The 22,858-nt window shown below is 36.7% G+C and overlaps 1 protein-coding gene across 1 annotated transcript in view; it reads right to left on the bottom strand.

Annotated features, from left to right (window-relative positions):
• Window positions 1-3,181: 3,181 nt before the first annotated feature.
• LOC132651335 (zinc finger protein 431-like) overlaps window positions 3,182-22,858 on the bottom strand; it is a gene marked incomplete at its 3' end in the record, with an annotated part of 64,245 nt that continues 44,568 nt past the window's right edge. Inside the window, exons 2-4 of the mRNA XM_060376556.1 lie at window positions 5,834-5,954; window positions 5,565-5,624; window positions 3,182-4,137 (exon numbers count right to left, since the gene is read on the bottom strand). Of these exons, the coding sequence (XP_060232539.1) occupies window positions 3,182-4,137; window positions 5,565-5,624; window positions 5,834-5,954 (1,137 nt within the window). The remainder of the gene's footprint in view (window positions 4,138-5,564; window positions 5,625-5,833; window positions 5,955-22,858) is intronic.

Here is a 22,858-nt window from a genome sequence, read left to right as displayed (position 1 = left end):
GCATGCAGGGAGATGTGAGCATGGTAGGTGTGAGCATCCAGGGAGGTGTGAGCCTTGTAGGAGAGAGTGTGCAGGGAGGTGTGAGCATGGTAGAAGCTGTAAACTTGAAGAGAGGTGTGAGCTTGTAGGGAGGTATGAACATGTAGGGACATGTGAGCCTGCAGGGAGGTGTGAACATGTAGAGAGGTGCAAACCTGCACAGAGGTGTGAATGTGCACAAAGGTGTTAGCATGCAGGGAGGTGTGAGCCTGCAGGGAGCTGTGAGCATGGTAGAAGGTGTGAACGTGCAGGGATATGTGAGCATGCAGGGAGGTTTGAGCATGCAGGGGGATGTGAGCCTTGTAGGTGTGAGCATCAAGGGAGGTGTGAGCATGCTAGAAGGTGTAAACTTGCATGGAGGTGTGAGAGAGGTGTGAACATGCAGGGAGGTGTGAGCCTGCAAGGAGTTTTGAACATGTAGGGAGGTGTAAATGTGCAGGTAGGTGTGAATGTGCAGATAGGTGTGACTGTGCAGGGAGGCATGAGTGTGCATGGAGGTGTGAGCATACAGGGAGGTGTGAGCATGCAGGGAGATGTGAGCATGGTAGGAGGTATGAACTTGCAGGGAGATGTGAGCATGTGGGGATGTGTGAGCGTGTGGGGATGTGTGAACATGTAGGGAGGTGTGACCGTGCAAGGAGATGTGAGCGGGCAAGAAGGTGTGAGCCTTGTAGGAGGTGTGAGCATGAATGGAGGTGTGAGTGTAGTAGGAGGTGTGAACTTGCAGGGAGATTTGAACCTGTAGGGAAGGGTGAACATGCAAGAAGGTATGAACGTGCAGGGAGGTGTGAGTGTGGTAGATGAGAGCGTCCAGGGAGGTGTGAGCATGGTAGGAGGTGTGAACTTGCAGGGAGGTATGAATTCAGGGTATTGGGTGGGCTATGCCAGCCTTGAGGACCGTAAAACATGGAAGAACTGAGGGATTGCTGGGAAAAAATTGGCAGCTAATTCTGTATTGATATGTTAAATATGAACCTCTGCCTTTTGTTCCAGGTATGAAACCTACATCTATGGAAATATAAACTTCAGACTGAGCAGTTTGGTCTCCACTAGGTAATGATTAAAAAATGAGCTCACAAGGAAGAAAGGTGGCAAAGACAAAGATTCTATTTTTCTTTGCTTTCTTTATATCTTCTTTCTTTTCTTTGAGGGAGGGTGGGTACCCAGACTGGACTCAAATTTTTGCTGTCGTTTTGCTTTTCTAATTAATTTGTATGTTATTAATCATTTTTATTTTTTCACAATTTATTCGTTGTATACCCCTTTTAAAGGTCACTCCCTCAACTCCTACTGGTCCCACACTTCTTCCCTCTTTCCCCCAAACCCTTTCCCCTAATCCTCTCATAGGGGGAGTTCCCCTCCTCTCCCATCCATCCACACATTATCAGAACACTACTCAGCTATTAAAATCAGGGAAATAAAATTTCTGCTCTTATTACTTCTGCATAGGCCACTGTGCTCACATCAGAAGATTTCATACCATGAACCTTGCCTGCAAGCTTACTGTGAACTAAACAATAGGTATAACTCATTTTAGAGAGTTCCACCCCCAAGACACTGTTTGATTTACCATCTCACATCAAGAAACATGTGAAATTTGAAATGCTATGAAGTGTGAAACATTTTTTTTCACAAGCATTTCAGAGAACGTGGTTCTCTTGCTGCCTGGAGGCTGTTTCCCACCAGCCCAGGAAGGAAGGAGGCCCAGAAGATGAGGTATAAAGCTTGGAAGCCACCAAAGCATAACAAAGATCAGAATACTCGGGGAAAGTAAGTTCAACTTTAGAAAGTAAGTTCAACTTTAATTCTAGAAAACAGAGGGTATGTACCCCTTGGGGAGTGACTGGGATGCTCTAAAATAAGTGTAGATAATTTTTTAAAACAGGGCACTTCAAGGATGCTTGATTTGCATTAAACAGCACATTCCTATCATGTGAAAAAGAACATGGAACCTAATTAACCTATATTTGAAGGGAGGGGAGTTATCAGGGATCTGTGTCAAAGGCCATGTATCAATTTTGGTTGGTGGCATCTATGTCTAAAGGCACTCTCCAGATGAAGTCAGGCAGAGAAAACACACCCTTGCCATGGTTTTACAACTAGGCCAGCAGCAGGGTCATACATGGAAGAGAAAGCCTCCTCCCTCACATCTCAAAATTCAGTCTGGGTTGTGATGGTTTTCAATAGAACCCCTGGAACCATAGGTATGTGCACGCAAAGAAACTTCTACAGGCTACCACTGTTGTGATACTCTCAGAGAACTTCCTGGCTGGTGTTAGTTCACCATTCCCTACATATTCATCCACTGGACTCAAAGTTTCTTGTGTAAAGTGAGGCAACTGAAAACAGTAAATGGTGAGAATCAAGATTATCAATAAGTCTTCCATAAACACCTTATTATATAATACTGTTGCATGTAATTGATATTCACCATTCATTGTATTTTTTTTAAAAATAAGTTTATTTACTTTAAATTCCAATCATAGTCCCCCACTCTTCCCTCCCCCAGTACTACCCTCTATTCCTATTGCCCCTATTCCCTTTCCCCTTCAGAAAAGGGAGGTCAGTTCCATTGAGCTGGTTTTTCAGTTCTGCTGGATCTCAGTAGACCAAAGAACACAAAGGCCTTTCCATATTGCTTATAGTCACAGAATTCCTCTCTAGTAAGGATACTTTTATGATGATGATGGCTCTAGATTTGTGAAAAGCCTCACCATTTTAACACATTCATAAGTTTTCCTCCATTATGAATCCTTTCATGATGATGAAGATTATACAAATGTGGAATGGTTTCACCATGTTAAAAGCACTCACAGGCTTTCTGTCCATTAGGATTTCTTTCATGAGTATGGAGATTATTCTGAAGTCCAAAAGTTTTTTCACATTGGTTACAGTCAGACAGCTTCTTTCCAGTATGTGTTCCTTTATGTATTAGGAGACATTATGTGCAAAGGCTTTACCACACAGTTATATTCATATGGTTTCCCTCCAGAATGTGTTGTTGTCTTAGGAGATGACTGTTAAATGGAAAGGCTTTATCACACTAATTACCTTAACAAGGTCTCTCTCCAATGTGTGTTTTTTCATGTTTTCGGAGACTACTCTGTTGTGCAAGGGCTTTATCATGTTGAGTATATTTATAAGGTTTCTTTCCAGTATGTGTTCTTTTATGCCGTATGAGATTGCTGTTTTCTGCAAAGGCTTTTCCACACTGGTTACATTCATAAGGTTTCTCTCCAGTGTGTGTTCTTTTATGGCTTAAGAGAGTACTGATTTGTGCAAAGGCTTTACCACACTGGTTACATTCATAAGGTTTCTCTCCAGTGTGTGTTCTTTTATGGCTTAAGAGAGTACTGATTTGTGCAAAGGCTTTACCACACTGGTTACATTCATAAGGTTTCTCTCCAGTGTGTGTTCTTTTATGCTGTATGAGAGCACTGTTTTGTGCAAAGGCTTTACCACACTGGTTACATTCATAAGGCTTCTCTCCAGTGTGTGTTCCTTTATGGCTTATGAGAGCACTGTTTCGTACAAAGGCTTTACCACACTGGGTACATTCATAATGTTTCTCTCCAGTGTGTGTTCTTTTGTGGCTTAAGAGAGTACTGTTTTCTGCAAAGGCTTTACCACACTGGTTACATTCATAAGGTTTCTCTCCAGTGTGTGTTCTTTTATGGCTTAAGAGAATACTGCTTTTTGCAAAGGCTTTACCACACTCATTACATTCAAAAGGTTTCTCTCCAGTGTGTGTTCTTTTATGGCTTAAGAGAGTACTGTTTTGTGCAAATGCTTTACCACACTGGTTACATTCATAAGGTTTCTCTCCAGTGTGTGTTCTTTTATGGCTTAAGAGAGTACTGATTTGTGCAAAGGCTTTACCACACTCATTACATGCATAAGGTTTCTCTCCAGTGTGTGTTTTTTTATGCCGTTTGAGATCACTGTTTTGTGCAAAGGCTTTACCACACTGGTTACATTCATAAAGTTTCTCTCCAGTATGTGTTCTTTTATGCCGCGTGAGATGACTGTTTGTTGCAAAGCCTTTACCACATTGATTACATTTATAAGACTTCTCTCCTGTGTGTGTTCTTTTATGCCACATGAGGACAGTGGTATAGGGGAAGGCTTTACCACATAGAGTGCATTCAAAGGGATTCTCTCCTTTATGACTGCTTTCATGCCTGCAAAGCTAATTGGCACATGTAAAAGATTTACATTTCATTACACTAATAAATATATTTATCTATATGAATTAATTTCATAATTTGGTGTAATGGTAAAGAAGAATCAAATTTTAAAGTTTTATCACTTTATTTACTTTCATGGTATTCGCCTTCATTATGGGTATTTTTGAAAATCCCTGTGATGGTAAGAGCATTTGTTATGTGATTCACTTTTGTAGCATCATTTTTTCTATAAGAGGTTTTCTCCTATATATGAATAGTATTGTTAGAATTCAGAGTTTTACCACAGCAATCCCATTCAAAAATTTTTGTACTGTATGAATGATACTTCATTTACAAAGTGAGCAAGGACAATCAGAAGAAGTTCCAAATTCCTAGTATTTGTAGGTATTTTCAGCAGTATGAGTTTGCTGATGAATTCTCAGTTAAGTTGCAAAATCAATTAACAGTAACCACTTATCACATTCAGAAAATTTATTCACAGTGCGGACTTCTACAAAAAGAATTGTTCTTGGAGAAAGAGAGGGACACTGCTTCTATCAATATCCCTATGCTCATGTGTCACAAAAGCATTTTGACATATGATATACCAGTTTAATTTACAAGAATAATAAAAGATTCCCACATTGAATTAACAGTTTGTTTTTTGTTCATCATAGACATGTCATATAGTGATTAATGTTTCTCCTCAACAATATTCTTGATTCTCATAAGCTGCACCTTTCACTAAACTTTACAGTGTTACTGCGTGAATATGAGTAACACTGGTTGTCCTATGAAATATTTGCTCATTAGAAGGTTTTGGACACATACTGATCACTTATTCAATGTGTATACCTCTTACAATATCTGATTAGATAGAATGAGACTAATCATATTGGCAGTTCAAGTCAGTAGCTGTAATGTCCATATGGTTCAAATGGTATTTTCAATTACAATATTATTTTGTTTTCTTCTATCTTAGGGGAGTGCCTTGCAAACCCAAATCAGATACCTGACATTGAAGTACATGGAATTGTTAGATTTTAATGATCATCAGTACACTTAAAGCAGTATTGTTTGTACACTGTTGCTTTTCTTTAAAACTTCTAGGACACAGCCAGCTGTGCTGGTACATGCCTTTAATTCCAGCACTTGTGGAGGCAGAAGCAGGCAGATCTGTGTGATGTTGAGGTCATTCTGGTCTAATAAGCAAGTCTAAGCCAAGCCACAGCTACACAGAAAACAAAAACTATTTCAAAAACAGAAAAAAAAGCAGCCAACAAACAGACAAACAAACTTCCAGGACACATTAAAATTTCTTAAGATTCATATCTGTATCATTGTGCACATAAAGTTACCTTTTATTACTTGTAGAACTTTGAAAATGTTCTCCAATATTATGGTGTTCCCAATTGTAGCCTAAAATATAGTACCAGAAAATATATATTATTTTGAAATATATTATTATTAAGGCAAAACTCAAATCACTATCTTCTTGTGACCCTTAGAACCATGCTTGATTTAATCACTTCATTCCTCCTCAGTCTCAATTGGAATTACAGAAGAGAATCAATAACAAAGTAAGAGTTGTCTCCTTATTTTAAATATGAAAAAAAATGCTGTCTTACCTATAGCAGTGAGGTTTTTACAGGTCTCTAGCATCACATCTTTGTAGAGTTGCTTCTGGGAAGGTTCCAGCAAAGCCCACTCTTCTTGGCTAAATTTCACATGCACATCATCGAAGGTCACTGAATTCTAAAATTTGCCATACATTTGTACAAAAGAAAGAGTGGCAACAATATAAATTTATACTTCATTGGCAATATAATCATATAATTCTAGGGCTTCTTCTGTTTATTTTCTGACACAGAAGTGCTAGTGTTAGAGAGTTGGGTGCTGTGAATCAGGTGAAGGATGGGAGAAGAAAAAGCCTAAAGGTTAGATTGTAAAGGAAACAAAAGGCTTGCTTTGAAAACCTATGTTAAAGGTGTTGTATTAGTTTGTAAGACATGTGTATGACGTAGCCATTAGTTGGGTTCTTGAGTGATCTATGAATCATCTTCAGTTACTTGGGCAAGTAGGTCAGGAGCCTGTCATGAGACAGGTGGAAGGAAAAGACACAGTCATCATATTTTATCTAGCAACAAATGAGATGTGGATATCAGGGGACAGTGAACAGATGGGTGACATCAGTCAAAAGACAACATGGTACTGAATATCATGTTTTCACCAGGGCTTAGAGATGTGCCATATAAGTATATGAAAAGGGGGGCTCATATATTTGTGGAAGGGAAAGTGGACTACAGTCAATAGATGGATAAAAATGATGTGAGTGGCAAGCAACAATAATCATAGCGGATAACATCATATTTCTGAGTAACCAGACAAAAGAAAAGGCATACAACACATGATTATTCTTTGATCATTGTTTTGTACACTTTCCTTTCTACATCATGTATAGTCTATAGTTTAAAATAAAGATTATAACTTTTCTATTAAAAATAAGTGTTAATGTTATCACTAAGTCATTTTAGAAGAAAACTGAATAATGAAGTTTAACTGTGTCATATCTGAATCATATCTGAACTTTTTTGAATAGGATATAGCTTTGGAATAGTCATGGTAATTCATGTGGACAAAGACCAACAGAGAGGAGAGAGCGAAATGAAAGAGAGAGACAGAGACACACAGAGAAATTAAGAGATGGACAGTACTAAGTACACATCAGAGAAATTTATGAACAATTACTAACAACAAAAAATGATCGACAAGCTGTGTGTATTCTGTTGTGCCTTTAATTTCATCACTCAGGAGGCAGAGGCAGGTGTATCTTATTGAATTGGATGCTAGCATGATCTATACAAAGAGTTCTAGGACAGCCAGACCTATATAGTAAGACAGAGCCTCCCCTAAAAGTCAATCAAACAAATACAAACGATTGAAATAACTGAGAGGTCTTTACTGAAGCTTCTACAAGGAATTATACACTCACTCCAGTTGTGTATTCATTTTCCAGAAATCTGCACTGCCCTAGCTTAAACTGTAACTTTAATAAGATCTTACTAAAAGGGAATGCATGTTTAAACAGCTAAAAATAGAAAGATGAAAATATTAACAATATAAATGATGATCTTAAATAAGCAACATAAGACAGGAGAGATGGTTCAGCATTGAGGAGCTCTTGCTGCTCTTTCAAATAATTGGGCTCAATTGTCAGTGTTTAACTGGGACCCGCTACTATCAGTTGCTATAAGTTCATGAATTATGAACACATCTTTGGACTACTGTGATGATCAGGCACGCAAGAGGTTCATATTCATGCATACAATCAAAATACTCATATTCAGTAAAAATTAAAAAACAGATCCCAGATGGCAGACCTGATCCCACACTGTGTCTGATCAGCGGGGTAGCAGAGACTGCACAGTGACAAATTGTTGGAACTATTGGCCCCCAAACACCATTGACTGTATTTACCAGGTGATAAGAAACCCAATGTTGAGAAAAACAATTGGGTTCAACCTCAGAGTACCCAGCTAATCCCTGTAAAATTCCCTGGGCTGTTGTGGCAGGAGTAGGGTTTTCAAGCAAAAAGACCCAAGAAGCATGTCCTGATCAATTTCCCAGGCTAAACTGTGCACCCCAGGGCGCCAGAGACGGGGAGTCCCAGTCTCAAGAAAACCCCACAGGGAAGGAAGCAAGTGGGACTGACCAAATGTTACCCAGTCTATCCCTGGAAAAGGTCCTGTAGACCTGTGGGTACACAGCAGCCAGCCCTGAGTGGGGTTCCAGCCACCAGTCCCTCCCACCTGACTCTTCGTCACTGACAGAACTGTGTGCCCCAGGGCACTAGATGCTGGGTTTTCCTGTTGGGAGAAAACCCACAGGGAGGGAAACAGCAGATCCCAGCTTAGAGCACTCAGCTGACCCCACCACCACTACCACCACCACTACCACCCCACATATGGGAATATTCTTGGAAAAAGTTCCCAGGTTCCTGTCCAGTCACCAGCTTGGAGCCACCATTCTCAAGCAAGTGCCTGTGCACTCTACACCACCCCCAACAATAGAGACTGGGTCTTCCTGTTGGGATAAAACCCAAAGATGGAGGAAATATCTGGCCCTACCTCAGGACACCTATCTCCAGAAAAGTTTCTGGTTATACACAGGCTCCAGACTCTAGCCTCTTGCTGTACACATGAGAGTAGTGCTCATGTGTCACTGATTAGCACTTGGGTACTGGGAAAGAGAGCTCCAAACTCAGACCTCCAGAAGCCTGGGTTCCCTGATATCAACCCCCAGATACTGCCCCAAGGGACAACCAGTTATCCTTAACTAAACTGACCAAACCCCAGGGTACCCAGGTTACAGCAGCAAGCTCACTAAATTTACATCAAGAAACCCAGCAGCAGCACAGCTGTCTCTAGGACTTCTCTGGGTGAGAGGAGAGCCCCCTTTACTAACAAAGGCCACAATTAGTACTCAGGTCTGTACACCTGAGGTGAGCTGTGGCAATTCCGGAAAAACACCTGCCATTCAGTGACCATACCCAAAAAGCTGAGGAGGCCTCCTTTGGGAAAAATCATCTTCCTGTCAAGGGTATTCGACCCACTATAGGATCCCAGGAAGTACCAGAAACTAACCCCCCACACCTCAGATAGCCTAATGGGTAGAGGCCAGCACAAAAGCTCAACCAACAAAAGACAGAGCAATATGGCATCCCTAGAACAAGTTATCCAGGAGCAAGCAGCCCTGGATAACCCAGTGTAAATGAAATTCAAGAAGATGACCTTACATCTGTGCTTATGAACAGGATAATAGAGGAAAAAAATAAACTGCGTAAAGACCTAGATGAAGATAAATTCAAACAGATTATTGCCATCTGCAAAGAAATGGAAGAAGATAAAGTCAAACAGATTATGGCCATCCTTAAAGAAATACAGGAAGTTTCAGCCAAACAATCTGTGGCCTTTCTTTAGAGAGGAAATACTTAAATCACTGAAAGAAATTAAATTCAAACAAACAGCTGAAGGAATTGAAGGAAAATATAGTCAGACAGGTGAAGGAAATCAATAAAATGGCTCAAGATCTGATAATAGAATTGGAAAAATTAAAGAAAACACAAATTGAGGAAATTGTGGAGAGAAAGAACTTAGGGAAGAAAACAGGAACTACACAGGTAAGCATAGCCAATAGACTATGAGAGATGGAAGAAAGAATCTCAGGTGTGGAAGACACAATGGAAGAAATCAATGTATTCATCAAAGAAAATGTTAAATCTACAAAATTCCTGACCATCCAAGAAATCCAAGACAACATGAAAAGGCAAAACCTAAGAATAATAGGAATAGAGGAAAAAGAGTTTCCTTCCTCCAAGGCTCAGAAAATATTTTCAGCAAAATCATAGAAGAAAATTTCACCAATTTAAAAGAGAGGTCTATACGAATACAAGAGGCCTACAGAACACCCAATAAATTGGATCAGAAAAGAAAATTCTCCCACCATATAATAAACAGTAAGTATACAGAACAAAGAAAAAATACTAAAAGCTGCAAAGGAAAAAGATCAAGTAACATATAATGGCAAACCCATCAGAATAACACCTGACTTCTCAACAGAGACTATGAAAGCCATAAGGCCCTGAACAGATATCATGCAGACCCTAAGAGAACATAGATGTCTGCCTAGGCTACTATACCCAGCAAAAGTCTCAGTCATTAGAGATGGAGCAAACAAGATATTTAATGACAAAAACAAATTTAAACAACACCTACCCACAAATCCAGAGGTACAGAAGCTCCTAGAAGGAAAACTACAACCCAGGAAAGCTAACTACATTCAGGCAAACACAGGAAATAAATAATGTCACTACAGCAAAACTAAAAGTAACCAAGCACACAAACACACTACCACAAGCAACATCAAAATAAAAGGAACTAAAAAATAAATAAATAAATAAATAAATAAATAAAAGGAACTAACAGCTACTGGTCATTAATTTCCCTCAAAATCAATGGAGTTAACTCTCCAATAAAGACACAGACTAACAGAATGAATACTTAAACAAGACCCAACAAACTGTTGCATACAAGAAACACATCTAAGTCACAAAGATAGACATTACCTGAGAGTAAAGAGCTGGAAGGGTCCAAGCAAATGGACCCAAGAAACATGCAGGAGTAGCCATTCTAATATCTAATAAAATAGATTTTCAACCAAAATTAATCAAAAGACATGAGGAAGATCATTCCATACTCATCAAAGGAAAATTCCACCAAGAAGAAATCAAAATTCTGAACATCTATGCCCCCAATACAAAGGTACCCACTTTTGTAAATGAAACATTAATAAAACCTAAACTGTACACAGATCCCCATACATTACTACTGGGAGACTTCATCACCCCACTCTCAACAAAGGACAGGTAAACAACAGAAATTAAACAAAGAAACAATATCTCTAATAGAGGTCATGTATCAAATGGACCTAAATGATATCTACAGAATCTTACACCCAAAGACAAAAGAATTTACCTTCTTCTCAGCACCTCATGGAACCTTCTCCAAAATAGACCATATCGTTGGCCACAAGTGAGTCTCAACAGATATAAGAAGATTGAAATAATACCTTGTAACCTATCTAATTACCATGGACTAAAGCTGGACCTCAAGAACAACAGAAATAGCAAAAAGCCTACACTCACATAGAAACTGAACAACTCACTACTAAATGACAGCTGGGTCAGGGAAGAAATAAAGAAAGAAATTAAAGTCTTCCTAGAATTTAATGGAAATGAAGACACAACACAACCAAACTTATGGGAGACAATGAAAGCAGTGCTAAGAGGAAAGTTCATAGCACTAAGTGCCTTCAAGAAGAAATTTGCAACATCTCACACAATCAACTTAATAGCTCATCTAAAGGACCTAGAAAAATAGAAGCAGACACACCAAAAAGAATAGACACCTGGAAATAATCAAACTCAGGACTGAAATCAATAAATTAGAAACAAATAAAACATTTCAAAGAATCAATGAAACTAAGAGCTGGTTCTTTGAGAAAATTAACAAGATAGACAGATCCTTAGCCAAACTAACTAAAAGGCAGAGAGAGATTATCCAAATTTAAAAAATCAGAAATGAAAATGGGACAAAACAAAAGACACTAGGGAAATCCAAACAATCGTTAGGACTTACTTCAAAAGTCTATATGCCACAAAATTTGAAAACCTAAATGAAATGGACAATTTTCTTAATCAATTACACTTACCAAAGCTGAATCAAGAGCAGGTAAATCAATAAAATAGTCCTTTATCCACTAAGGAAATAGCATTCCTCAAGACTCCAATCCACAAAAAGCTCAGGACCAGATGGTTTCAGTGCAGAATTCTACCACACCTTCAAAGAAGAGGTAACTCCAGCTATCTTCAATTTATTCCACAAAATAGGAACAGAAGGAACACTACGAAACTCATTCATTGAAACCACAGTCACCTTGTAACCTAAACCTCACAAAGACCCAACAAAGAAAGAGAATTTCAGGCCAATCTCCCTTATGAACATTGATGCAAAAATACTCAACAAAATACTTTGCAAACCCAATACAAGAACACATCAAATTTATCATCCACTATGACCATGTAGGCTTCATGCCAAGTATGCAGGGGTGGTTCGCTATACAAAAATCCATCAATGTGATCCACAATATTAAAAAATTGAAAGAAAAAAAAAAAACAAATGATAATCTCCTTAGATGCTGAAAAAGCATTTGAAATAAAATCCAGCATCCATTCATGTTTAAACTATTGGAGAGATCAGGGATACAAGGCACATACCTAAACATAGTAAAAGCAATATACAGCAAGCCTGTAGCTAACATCAAACTAAACGGAGAGAAACTTACAGCAATCCCACTGAATTCATGGACAAGGCAAGGCCGCTCACTCTCTCCATATCTCTTCAACATAGTTCTTGAAGTCCTTGCTAGAACAAGAAGAAAATTAAAGGAGACCAAAAGGATACAAATTGGAAAGGAAGAGGTCAAAGTATCACTATTTGCAGATTATATGATAGTATACCTGAGTAACTCCAAAACTTCTACCAGGGAACTCTTACAGATGATAAACACCATCAGCAAAGTGGCTGGATACAAAATTAACTCAAAAAAATCAGTAGCCCTCCTGTATACAAAAGACAAAAGGGCTGAGAAAGAAATTAGGGAAACAACACCCTTCAAAATAGCCACAAAGGACATAAAGTACCTTGGTGTGACCATATCCAAGCAAGTCAAAGACTTGTATGAAAAAAAAAAAAAACTTCAAGTCTCTGAAGAAAGAATTAGAAGAAGATATCAGAATATGGAACTATGTCCAATACTCATGGCTTGGCAGGGTTAACATAGTAAAAATGGACATCTTACCAAAAGCAATCTACAGATTCAATGAAATTTCCATCAAAATACCAACAGAATACTTTACAAACCTTGATAGAAGATTTCTCAACTTCATATGGGATGCAATGAAAGCAGTCCAAAGAGGAGTTTGAATAGCAACAAAGGCCATCATAAGCTATTGGAGACATCCCATACAAGCAACTTAATGGCATACCTGAAAGACCTAGGAAAAAAAGAAGCAGACACACCCAGCAAGACGAGACCACTAGGAAAAACCAAACTCAGGGCTGATATCAATAAATTAGAAACAAAGATAATAATTCAAAGAATCAACGAAACCAAGAGCTAGTTCTTTGAGAAAAAAAAAACACAGACAAATTCTTAGCCAAACTAAGTAAATGGCAGAAAGATACTATCCAAACCAACAAAGTCTGAAAGAAAAAGATGTAATAGACACTGAGAAAATCCAAAGAACCATTACCTTTTATGTCAAAAGCCTATATGCCCCAAAATTTGAAAATCTAAATGAAATATACAATTCTCTTTAAAATCCACTTAGCAAAGTTGAATCACCATCAGGTAAAGATATTAAATAGTCTTATAGTGAATAAGGCAATAGAGGCATCCATCAAAATACTCCCAACCAAAAAAAATCCAAGGTGATTTCAGAGCAGAATTCTACAAGACCTTCAAAGAAGAGTGAATACTGATATTCTCCAAATTATTTCACAAAATAGAAATGGATGCAACATGACCAAATTCCTTTGGTGAGACCACAGTCACCTTGATAAATCCTCAAAGATCCCCAAAAAGAAAGAGAACTTCAGACCAATCTCTTTTATGAACAATGATGTAAAAATACTCTATAAAATACTTGCAAACCAAATCCAAGAACATATCAAAGATATCATCCACCATGACCAAGTAGGCTTCATCCCAGGCATGCAAGTGTGGTTAAGTATATGGAATCCATCAATGTAATCCACTGTATAAACAAATTTAAAAAAAAGACCATTTTCTTAGATGCTGAAAAAGCATTTGACAATATCCAACTGTTATTCTTGTTTAAATTCTTGGAGAGACCAGGGACAAAGGCACATATCTAAAAATAGTAAAGATAGTATACAGAATATACAGAATATATACAGAATAGTATATAGCTAACATCAATCTAAATGAGAAAATGTTAAGTCAATTCCACTGGACTTGGGGACAAGACAAGGCTACACACTCTCTCCAAATCTCTTCAATACAGTACTCAAAGTCCTATCTAGGGCAATAAGACAACTAAAGGAGATTAAGAGGATACAAATTGATAAGGAAGAAGTCAAAGTATCTCTATTCACAGGTGATATGACAGTATACAAAAATGAGTCCAAAATTCTACTGTGATGTCATGAATCCCTTGCAATGTGAAAATAATAGCACTGAGATGTCAAAATTGCTTTGTGATATCCTAATAGAACCATTGTGAAGTCACAATTCAATTTTAATGTCATGATTCTGTAGTGATGGCCCAATAGCCACATTGCAATGTGATATTACAATTGTGATGTGCTACTAGTAACATTGTGAGGTCACAATACCATTATGATGTCTTGGTAGAATTGTAATATCATGATATTGTGACGTCACAATCGTATCATTCTGATTTCAAAATATGAATGTTATGTCCTACTAGTTTACAATTGTGATGTCATAATTCCCTTATGATGTTACAATAGTCTCTGTGATATCATAATTGTGATATCAGAATGCCATTTTGACTAGAGAAATGTACCATTGTGAGTTCATAGCACAATTGTGATGTTACAATCGGACCATAGTGATTTCACAATAAAATTGTTATGTCCTACTAGTACACTGTGATATCATAATTCCCTTTGATGTCTCAAAAGTAGCATTGTAATGTCAAAATATCTTTGTGATCTATTAATACCTTACTAATATCATAATTCCATTGTTACACCATAGCACAATTGTGATGTCACAATAGTAAACATTTGATGTCACAATTCAATTGTAATGCCATAATTCACTAGTGATGTCACAGTTGAACCATTATGATGTCAAAATACGATTATGATATCCTATTAATACCACTGTGATTTTGCAGTACGGTTGTGATATCCTAGTAGTACCATTGTGAGGTCATAAAAAATTGTGATGTCACAATTGTAACAATGTGATGTCATAAGGTCACAATGCTACCATTGTATTGTCACAATACAATTGTGATGTCCTACTAGTACTATTGTGGTATCAGAATATTCCTTTGTGATATCCTAATAGTACCATTATGATGCCATAATGCCATTGTGACAAAGAAATAGTATCATTGTGATATCATGTTTCAACTGTCATTTCACAGTACTACCATTGTGATGTCACAATACGATTGTGATGTCCTACGAGTACCATTGTGATGGCATAATACACTTGCGATATCACAATAATAGCATTGTGATGTTACAATGTCTTTGTGATATACTTATAGTATCATTTGATGTCATAATTCCATTGTGACTACAGAATATTACCATTGTGATGTCATAGTAAAATTGTGATGTCACAATAGTACCGTTGTGATGTCTCAAGTCAATGGTAATGTCATAATATTCTAGTGCAATGTCACAATAGTAGCTTTGTGATGTCACAATGTCTTTGTGATATCCCACTAGTACCATTCTTATGTCATAATGCCATTGTGAGTAGAGAATAGTATCATTGTGATCTCATTGGATGTTACAAGAGTACCATTGTGATGTCACAAGTCAATTGTTATAATTCTCTAGTAATGTCTAAATCATTAAATTGTGATGTCACAATAAGATTGTGATGTTCTCCTAGTACCATTGTTATGTAATAATAGCATTGTGGTTTCACAATAGTAGCTTTCTGAAATCACATTGTCTTTGTGATGTCCTAATATTACCATTGGGGTGTCATAATACCATTGTGACAAAACAATAGTACCACTGTGATGTCTAAAGTCAATGGTAATGTCATAATTCTCTAGTGATGTCATTATAAAACCATTTAGATGTCCCAGTAATATTGTAATGTCCCACTAGTACCATTGTTATGTCATGATACCCTAGTGATGTCACAATAGTAGCATTGTGATGTCATAATGCCATTGTGACTAGAGAATAGTTCCTTAGAGAAATCATAGTACAATTTTGATGTCACAATAGTACCATTGTGATGGGACAATTCAATTGTAATGAAATAATTCTCTAGTGACGTCACAAACGAACCATTGTGGTGTCACAATGTGATTGGGATCTCCTGTTAGAACCATTATCGTGTCATACTACATATGCGATGCCACAATAGTAACATTGTGATGTTACAATGTATTTGTGATATCATACTAGTACCATTGAGATGTCATGATGCCATTGTGACTAGAGAATAGTACCACTGTGATGTCATAGTACAATTGTGATGTCACAAGAATACTATTGTGATGTGACAATTCAATTGTAATGACATAAGTCTCTGGTGAAGTCACAATTAAAACATTGTGATGTCACAATATGATTCTGATCTCCTGCTAGTACCATTGTCATGTCATAATGTACTTGCAATGCCATAATAGTAACATTATGATGTCACAATATCTTTGAGATATCCTACTAGTAGCATTGAGATGTCATAATGGCATTGTGACTAGAGAATTGTACCATTGTGATGTTATACTACAATTATGATGTCACAAGAGTACCATTGTGATGTCACAGTTCAATTGAAATGTCATAATTCCCTAGTGATGTCACAATATGATTGTGATGTCCTGCTAGTACCATTGTGATGTCATAATATACTTGTGATGTCACAATAGTAGTTTTGTGTAGTCACAATAAATTTGTGATGTCCTAATAGTACCATTGTGATGGCATAATGCCATTTTGACTAGAGAAGAGTAACATTGTGAGGTCATAGCTCAATTGTGACAACACAATATTACAATGGTAATGTCATAGTACTCTCGTAATTTCACAATCACAAAATTGTGACATCACAATACAATTTTAATGTAATACTTGTATCATTCTGATATCATAATATACTTGCGATGTCACAATAGTAGCTTTGTAATGTCACAATGTCTTTCTGATATTCTAATTGTATCATTGTGAAGTCATAATGCCATTGTAACTAGAGCATAGTAACATTGTGATTTCATAGTACAATTATGATGTCAAAATTGTACCATAGTGATGTCACAATTCAATAGTGATGCTACATTTCTCTAGTGATGTCACAATTGAACCATGTTGATGTCAAAATTAGATTGTGATATCCTACTAGTACCATTGTTATGTCATAGTACAATTATGATATCACAATAGTAGCATTGTGATGTCACAATGTGTTTGTGATATCCTCATGGTACCATTGTGATGTCAAAATGCCACTGTGATTAGACAATAGTTCCATTGAGTTGTCATAGTACAATTTTGAAGTCATAATTGTAGCAGTCTAATGTCACAAGTCAATTGTAATGTCATAATTCTCTAATCATGTCAAAATCATGCCGTTGTGACATACCAATAGGATTGTGATGTCCTACTAGTACCATTTTCATGTAATAATACACTTGCAATGCCACAATCGTAAAATTGGTACGTCACAATGTCTTTGTGATATCCTACTAGTACCATTGAGATGTCATCATGCCATTGTGACTACAGAATAGTACCATTGTGATGTCATAGTACAATTGTGATGTCACAAGAGTACAATTGTGATGTCACCATTCAATTGAAATATCATAATTCTCTAGTGATATAAAACTATGATCGTGATGTCCTGCTAGTACAATTGTGATGTCATAGTATAATTGAGATGTCACAATAGTAGCTCTATGATGTCGCAAAGTCTTTGTGATATCCTACTAATACCATTGTGATGTCATTGTATACTCTTGGTGCCACAAGTGTACCATTGTGATGTCACAAGTCATTTGTTATATCATAATTCTCTAGTAATGTCGAAATCACTAAATGGTGATGTCAGAATAAGATCGTGATATCCTCCTAGTAATAGTATGTCATAATAGCTTAGCGATTTCACAATAGTAGCTTTCTGAAGTCACATTGTCTTTGAGATGTTCTAATATTACCATTAATATGTCATAATGCCATTGTTACTAGAGTATAGTAGCATTGTGATGTCACAATTCAATTATAATATCATAGTTCTAGAGTGATATAAGAATCGAACAATTGTGATGTCACAATACATTTGTGAGGTCCTACTAGTACCATTATGATGTAATAATCCTCTTGCAATGTCACAATAGTATCATTGTGATGTCACAATGTCTTTGTGATATCCTAATAATACCATTGTGATGTTATAATGCTATTATGACTAGAGAATAGTACCATTGTGTTGTCATAGTACAATTGTGATGTCACAAGTCTACCATTGTAATGTCACAATTCTATTGTTCATAATTCTCTATCGATGTCACATTAGTACCATTGTGATGTCACAATGATTGTGACATACTGGTGGAACAATTGTGATGTCATAATTCCCTTCTGATTTCACAATAATAGCATTGCAATGTCACAATAGTGTTGTAACATCCTAATAGTATCATCATGATATCATAATGCCATTATGACTAGGCAGTTGTACATTGTGATATCATAATACAATTTTGATGTCACAACAGTCCTACTATGATGTAACCATTCAATTGTAATGTCATAATTCTCCAGCGATGTCACAGTAAAACCAGTGTGATATCACAATGAGATTATAAAGTCCTTCTAGAACCATTGGATATCACAATAGTAGCATTGTCTTGTCATAATGCCATTATGACCAGTGAATGTTACCATTGTGATGTCATAGTGTGATATCACAGGTCAATTATGATGTCATGAATCCCTATCGTCACAATCGAACCATTGTGATGTCACAATACAATTGTGATGTCCTAATAGTACCATTGTGATGTCATAATAACCTTGTGATGTCACAATAGTAGCTTTGTGAAGTCACAATGTCTTTGTGATGTTTGTATTGTACCATTGTGAAGTCATAATGCCATTCTGACTACAGAATAGTATCATTGTGAGGTCATAGTACAATTGTGATGTCACAATCATATCATTGTGATATCACAATTCAATGTCTTTGTGACATCCTTATTGTAACACTGTGATGTCATAATGAATTGTGACTAGAGAATAGTACCATTGTTATGTCATAGTACACTTGTGATGTCACAATACTACCATGGTGATGTCACCATTCAATTGTAATGTCATAATTCTCCATTATTGTCAAAATCGAACCATTGTGAAGTCACAATACAATTGTGATGTCCTACTAGTTGCATTGTTATGTCATAATACCCTTGCGATATCACAATAGTAACATTGCGATGTCACTACGACTTTGTTTTATACTAATAGTACCATTGTGATGTCATAATATCATGACTAGAGAACAGTACAATTGTTATGTCATAGTACAATTTTGAAGTCACAAAAGTACCATTGGAATGTCATAATAAGATTGTAATGTCATAATTCTCTAGAGATTTCACAATCACACAATTATGATGTCACAATACGAATGTGATGTCCTACTAGTATCATTGTTATGACATAATAACCTTGTGATGTCACAATACTACCATTTTCATGTCACAAGTCAACTGTAATGTCATAATTCCCTAGGAATGTCACGATCACTCCATTGTGGTCCCAATACTACCTTTCTCCTATCAGAATGCCATTGTGAATAGAGAATCATACATTGTAATATTATAATACAATCATGATGTCATGGTTATTATTGTGATGTAACCATTCAATTGTAATGTTATAATTCTCCAGGGATGTCACAATAAAACCAGTGTGATGTCACAATCATATTGTGATGTCCTTCTGGTAGAGTTGTGATGTCATAATTACCTCGCAATGTCACAATAGTAGCATTGTGATGTCACAATGTGTTTGTGATATACCAATTGTACCATTGTGATGTCACAAGTCAAGTCAATTGTAAAGTCATAATTCTCTGCAAAGCTCAAAACTGCCCAATGGTGAGTTCACAATACAATTCTGACATTCTACTAGTACCTTTGTGATGTCATAATTACATTGAGATGTCACAATAGTAGCATTGTGATGTCACAACTAATTGTACCACTTGAAGTCAAAATGCAATTCTGAGTATAGAAGAGTACCATTGTGATGTCATAGTACAATTGTGATGTCACAATCATACCATTGTAAAGTCATAATTTTCTAGTGAAGTCACAATCAAACCATTGTGATGTCATGGTACACTTGTGATGTTACAATACTGCCATTGTGGTGTCACCAGTCAACTGTAATATCATTATTCTCTATTGCTGTCAATATCGAACCATTGTGATGTCACAATACGATTATGATATCCTACTAGTAGCATTGTTGTGTCATAATATTCCTGTGATATCACAATAGTAACATTGCGATGTCACAAAGACTTTGTTTTATACTAATAGTAATATTGTGATGTCATAATACCATTGTGACTAGAGAATATTATAATTGTTATGTCATAGTACAATTTTAATGTCACAATAGTACCATTGGGATTGCACAATAAAATTGTAATGTCATAATTTTCTAGGGCTGTCACAATCACACCATTATGATGTCACAATAGGAACGTGAAGTCCTACTAGTACCATTGTTATGTCATAATATCACAAGAGTATTAAGGGTACCATTGTTATGTCATAACACCCTTCAGATGTTACAATAGTAGCATTGTGATGTCATAATAGTACCATTGTGATGTCTCAAGTCAATGGTAATGTCAAAATGCTCTAGTATTGTCACAAACACAAAATTATGCTTTCACAATAGATCGTGATGTCTTACTTGTACTATTTTCACAATACAATTCTGAAATTCTACTAGTACCTTTGTGATGTCCTAATTACCTTGCGATGTCACAATAGTAGCATTGTGATGTCACAATATTTTTGTGATAACCTAACTGCACCATTTGAAGTCATAATGCCATTCTGACTACAGAATAGTACCATTTTGATTTTACAGTACAATTGTGATGTCACAATCATACCGTTGTGATATCGCAATTCAATTGTAAAGTCATAATTTTCTAGTGAAGTCACATTCGAACTATTGTGATGTCAATGCCATTCTGATGTCCTACTAGTACCGTTGTGATGACATAATACTCTTCTGATACCACAATTTTAGCATTGTGTTGTTACATGTGTTTCTGTTATCCCAATAGCACCATTGTGATGTCATAATTCCATTATGACTAGGGGATAGTACCATTGTGATATCAAAGTACTATTGTGATGTCACAATACTAATATTTTCATGTCACAAGTCAATTGAAAAGTCACAATCACTCCATTGTGGTCCCAATACTACCTTTCTCATATCAGAATGCCATTGTGAATAGAGAATAGTACAGTGAAATATCATAATACAATTATGATGTCATAGTTACTATTGTGATGTAACCATTCAATTGTAATGTTATAATTCTCCAGGGATGTCACAATAAAACCAGTGTGGTGTCACAATGAGATTGTAATGTCCTACTCGTAGAATTGTGATGTCATAATTACCTCGCAATGTCACAATAGTAGCATTGTGATGTCACAATGTGTTTGTGATATACCAATAGTACCGTTGTGATGTCACAAGTCAATTGTAATGTCATAATTCTCTATGAAGCTCAAAATTATTCAACTGTGGCTTATCTGTCTTATCACCTGTGATATTTCTATTTTCTTGTGAAGTGACTGAAATGTTGCCTGTGATCTTTGAAGTCTCTCTTGGGATGGTTGAAATTTCACCTGCAATGGATGACCTTTTTCGTGTAAAGATTCAACTTTTACCTCAGATTGTTGAATTTTCTCCTGCAAAGACTGAACTTTCTTGTGCCATCGGTAAAATTTTTCATGTAATGGCTGAAGTTTCACCTTGGATAGTTAAAGATTTCCTGTAAAGGTAAATTTTGCACCCTTGATATTTGAAGTTACCTTTAGGTGGCTGAAATTTCACCTGCGATGGTAGAAGTTTCCATTGTGATGTTTGAAGTTTTTCCTTTAAGTTTGAAAATACACCTATATAGGCTGAATAATTGCCTGTGATGGTTGAACTTTCTAGGGAGGTGACTGAAATGTTGCCTGTGATGTTTGAGGTCTCTCTTGCGATGGTTGAAATGTCACCTGCAGTGGTTGACCTCTTACCTGTGAAAGGTGAAGTTTCTCCTGATATGGTTGAAATTTTGCCTGCAAAGCATGAACTTTCCTGAGCCATCACTGAAATTTTGCCTGTAATGGTTGATGTTTCACTTAGGATGGTTGACTTTTTTTCCTGCAAAGTTTAAAATTGCACCTTCGATAGTTGAAGTTTCCCTTGAGGTGGCTGAAAATTCAATTGTGATGGTTGAAGTTTCACCTAGGATTGTTGACATTTTTCTTCTTAAAATAAAATTTGAACCCTTGATAGTTAGTTTCCAAGAGGTGGCTGAAACTTCACCTGTGATGGTTGAAGTTTCCTTTGTGATGGTTGATACCTTACCTGCAACATTTGAAATTTCACTGGGCTTGCCTGGCTTATCGCTTGTGATATTTGGATTTTCCTGTGACATGACTGAAATGTTGCCTGTGATGTATGAAGTCTCTCTTGTGATGGTTCACTTGTCACTACCAGTGGTTGAGTTTTTCCTGTGAAGGTTGAAGTTTCACCTGAGATTGTTGAATTTCCACCTGCAAAGACTGAACTTTCCTGTGCCATCACTGAAATAACCCCTGTAATGTTTGAATTTTCACCCAGGATTGTTGATGTTTTTCTTGTAAAGATAAAATTTACACACTTTATAGTTGAAGTTTCCTTTGAGGTGGCTGAAATTTCATCTGCGATGGTTGAAGTTTCCATTGAGATGGTTGCAGTATTTCCAGCAAATATCCAATTTCACCTACACAGGCTGAATTATATCCTGTGATGTTTAAACTTTCCTGGGAGGTGACTGAAATGTCACCTGTAATGTTTGATGTCTCTCTTGCAATGGTTGAAATGTTACCTGCAATAAAATTTGATCTCAGATGATTGAATTTTTGCCTACAAAGACTGAACTTTGAGGTGGCTGAAATTTCACTTGCCATGGTTCATGTTTCTGTTGTGATGGTTGAAGTTATTCCAGCAAAGTTTGAAATTTCACCTGGATGGTCTGAATTATCTCCTGTGATG

Source organism: Meriones unguiculatus, assembly GCF_030254825.1.
Source record: "Meriones unguiculatus strain TT.TT164.6M chromosome 13 unlocalized genomic scaffold, Bangor_MerUng_6.1 Chr13_unordered_Scaffold_47, whole genome shotgun sequence".
Lineage (NCBI taxonomy): Eukaryota > Metazoa > Chordata > Mammalia > Rodentia > Muridae > Meriones > Meriones unguiculatus.
Note: the sequence above shows the minus strand (reverse complement) of the source record. Positions and strands in the feature narration are given on the sequence as shown.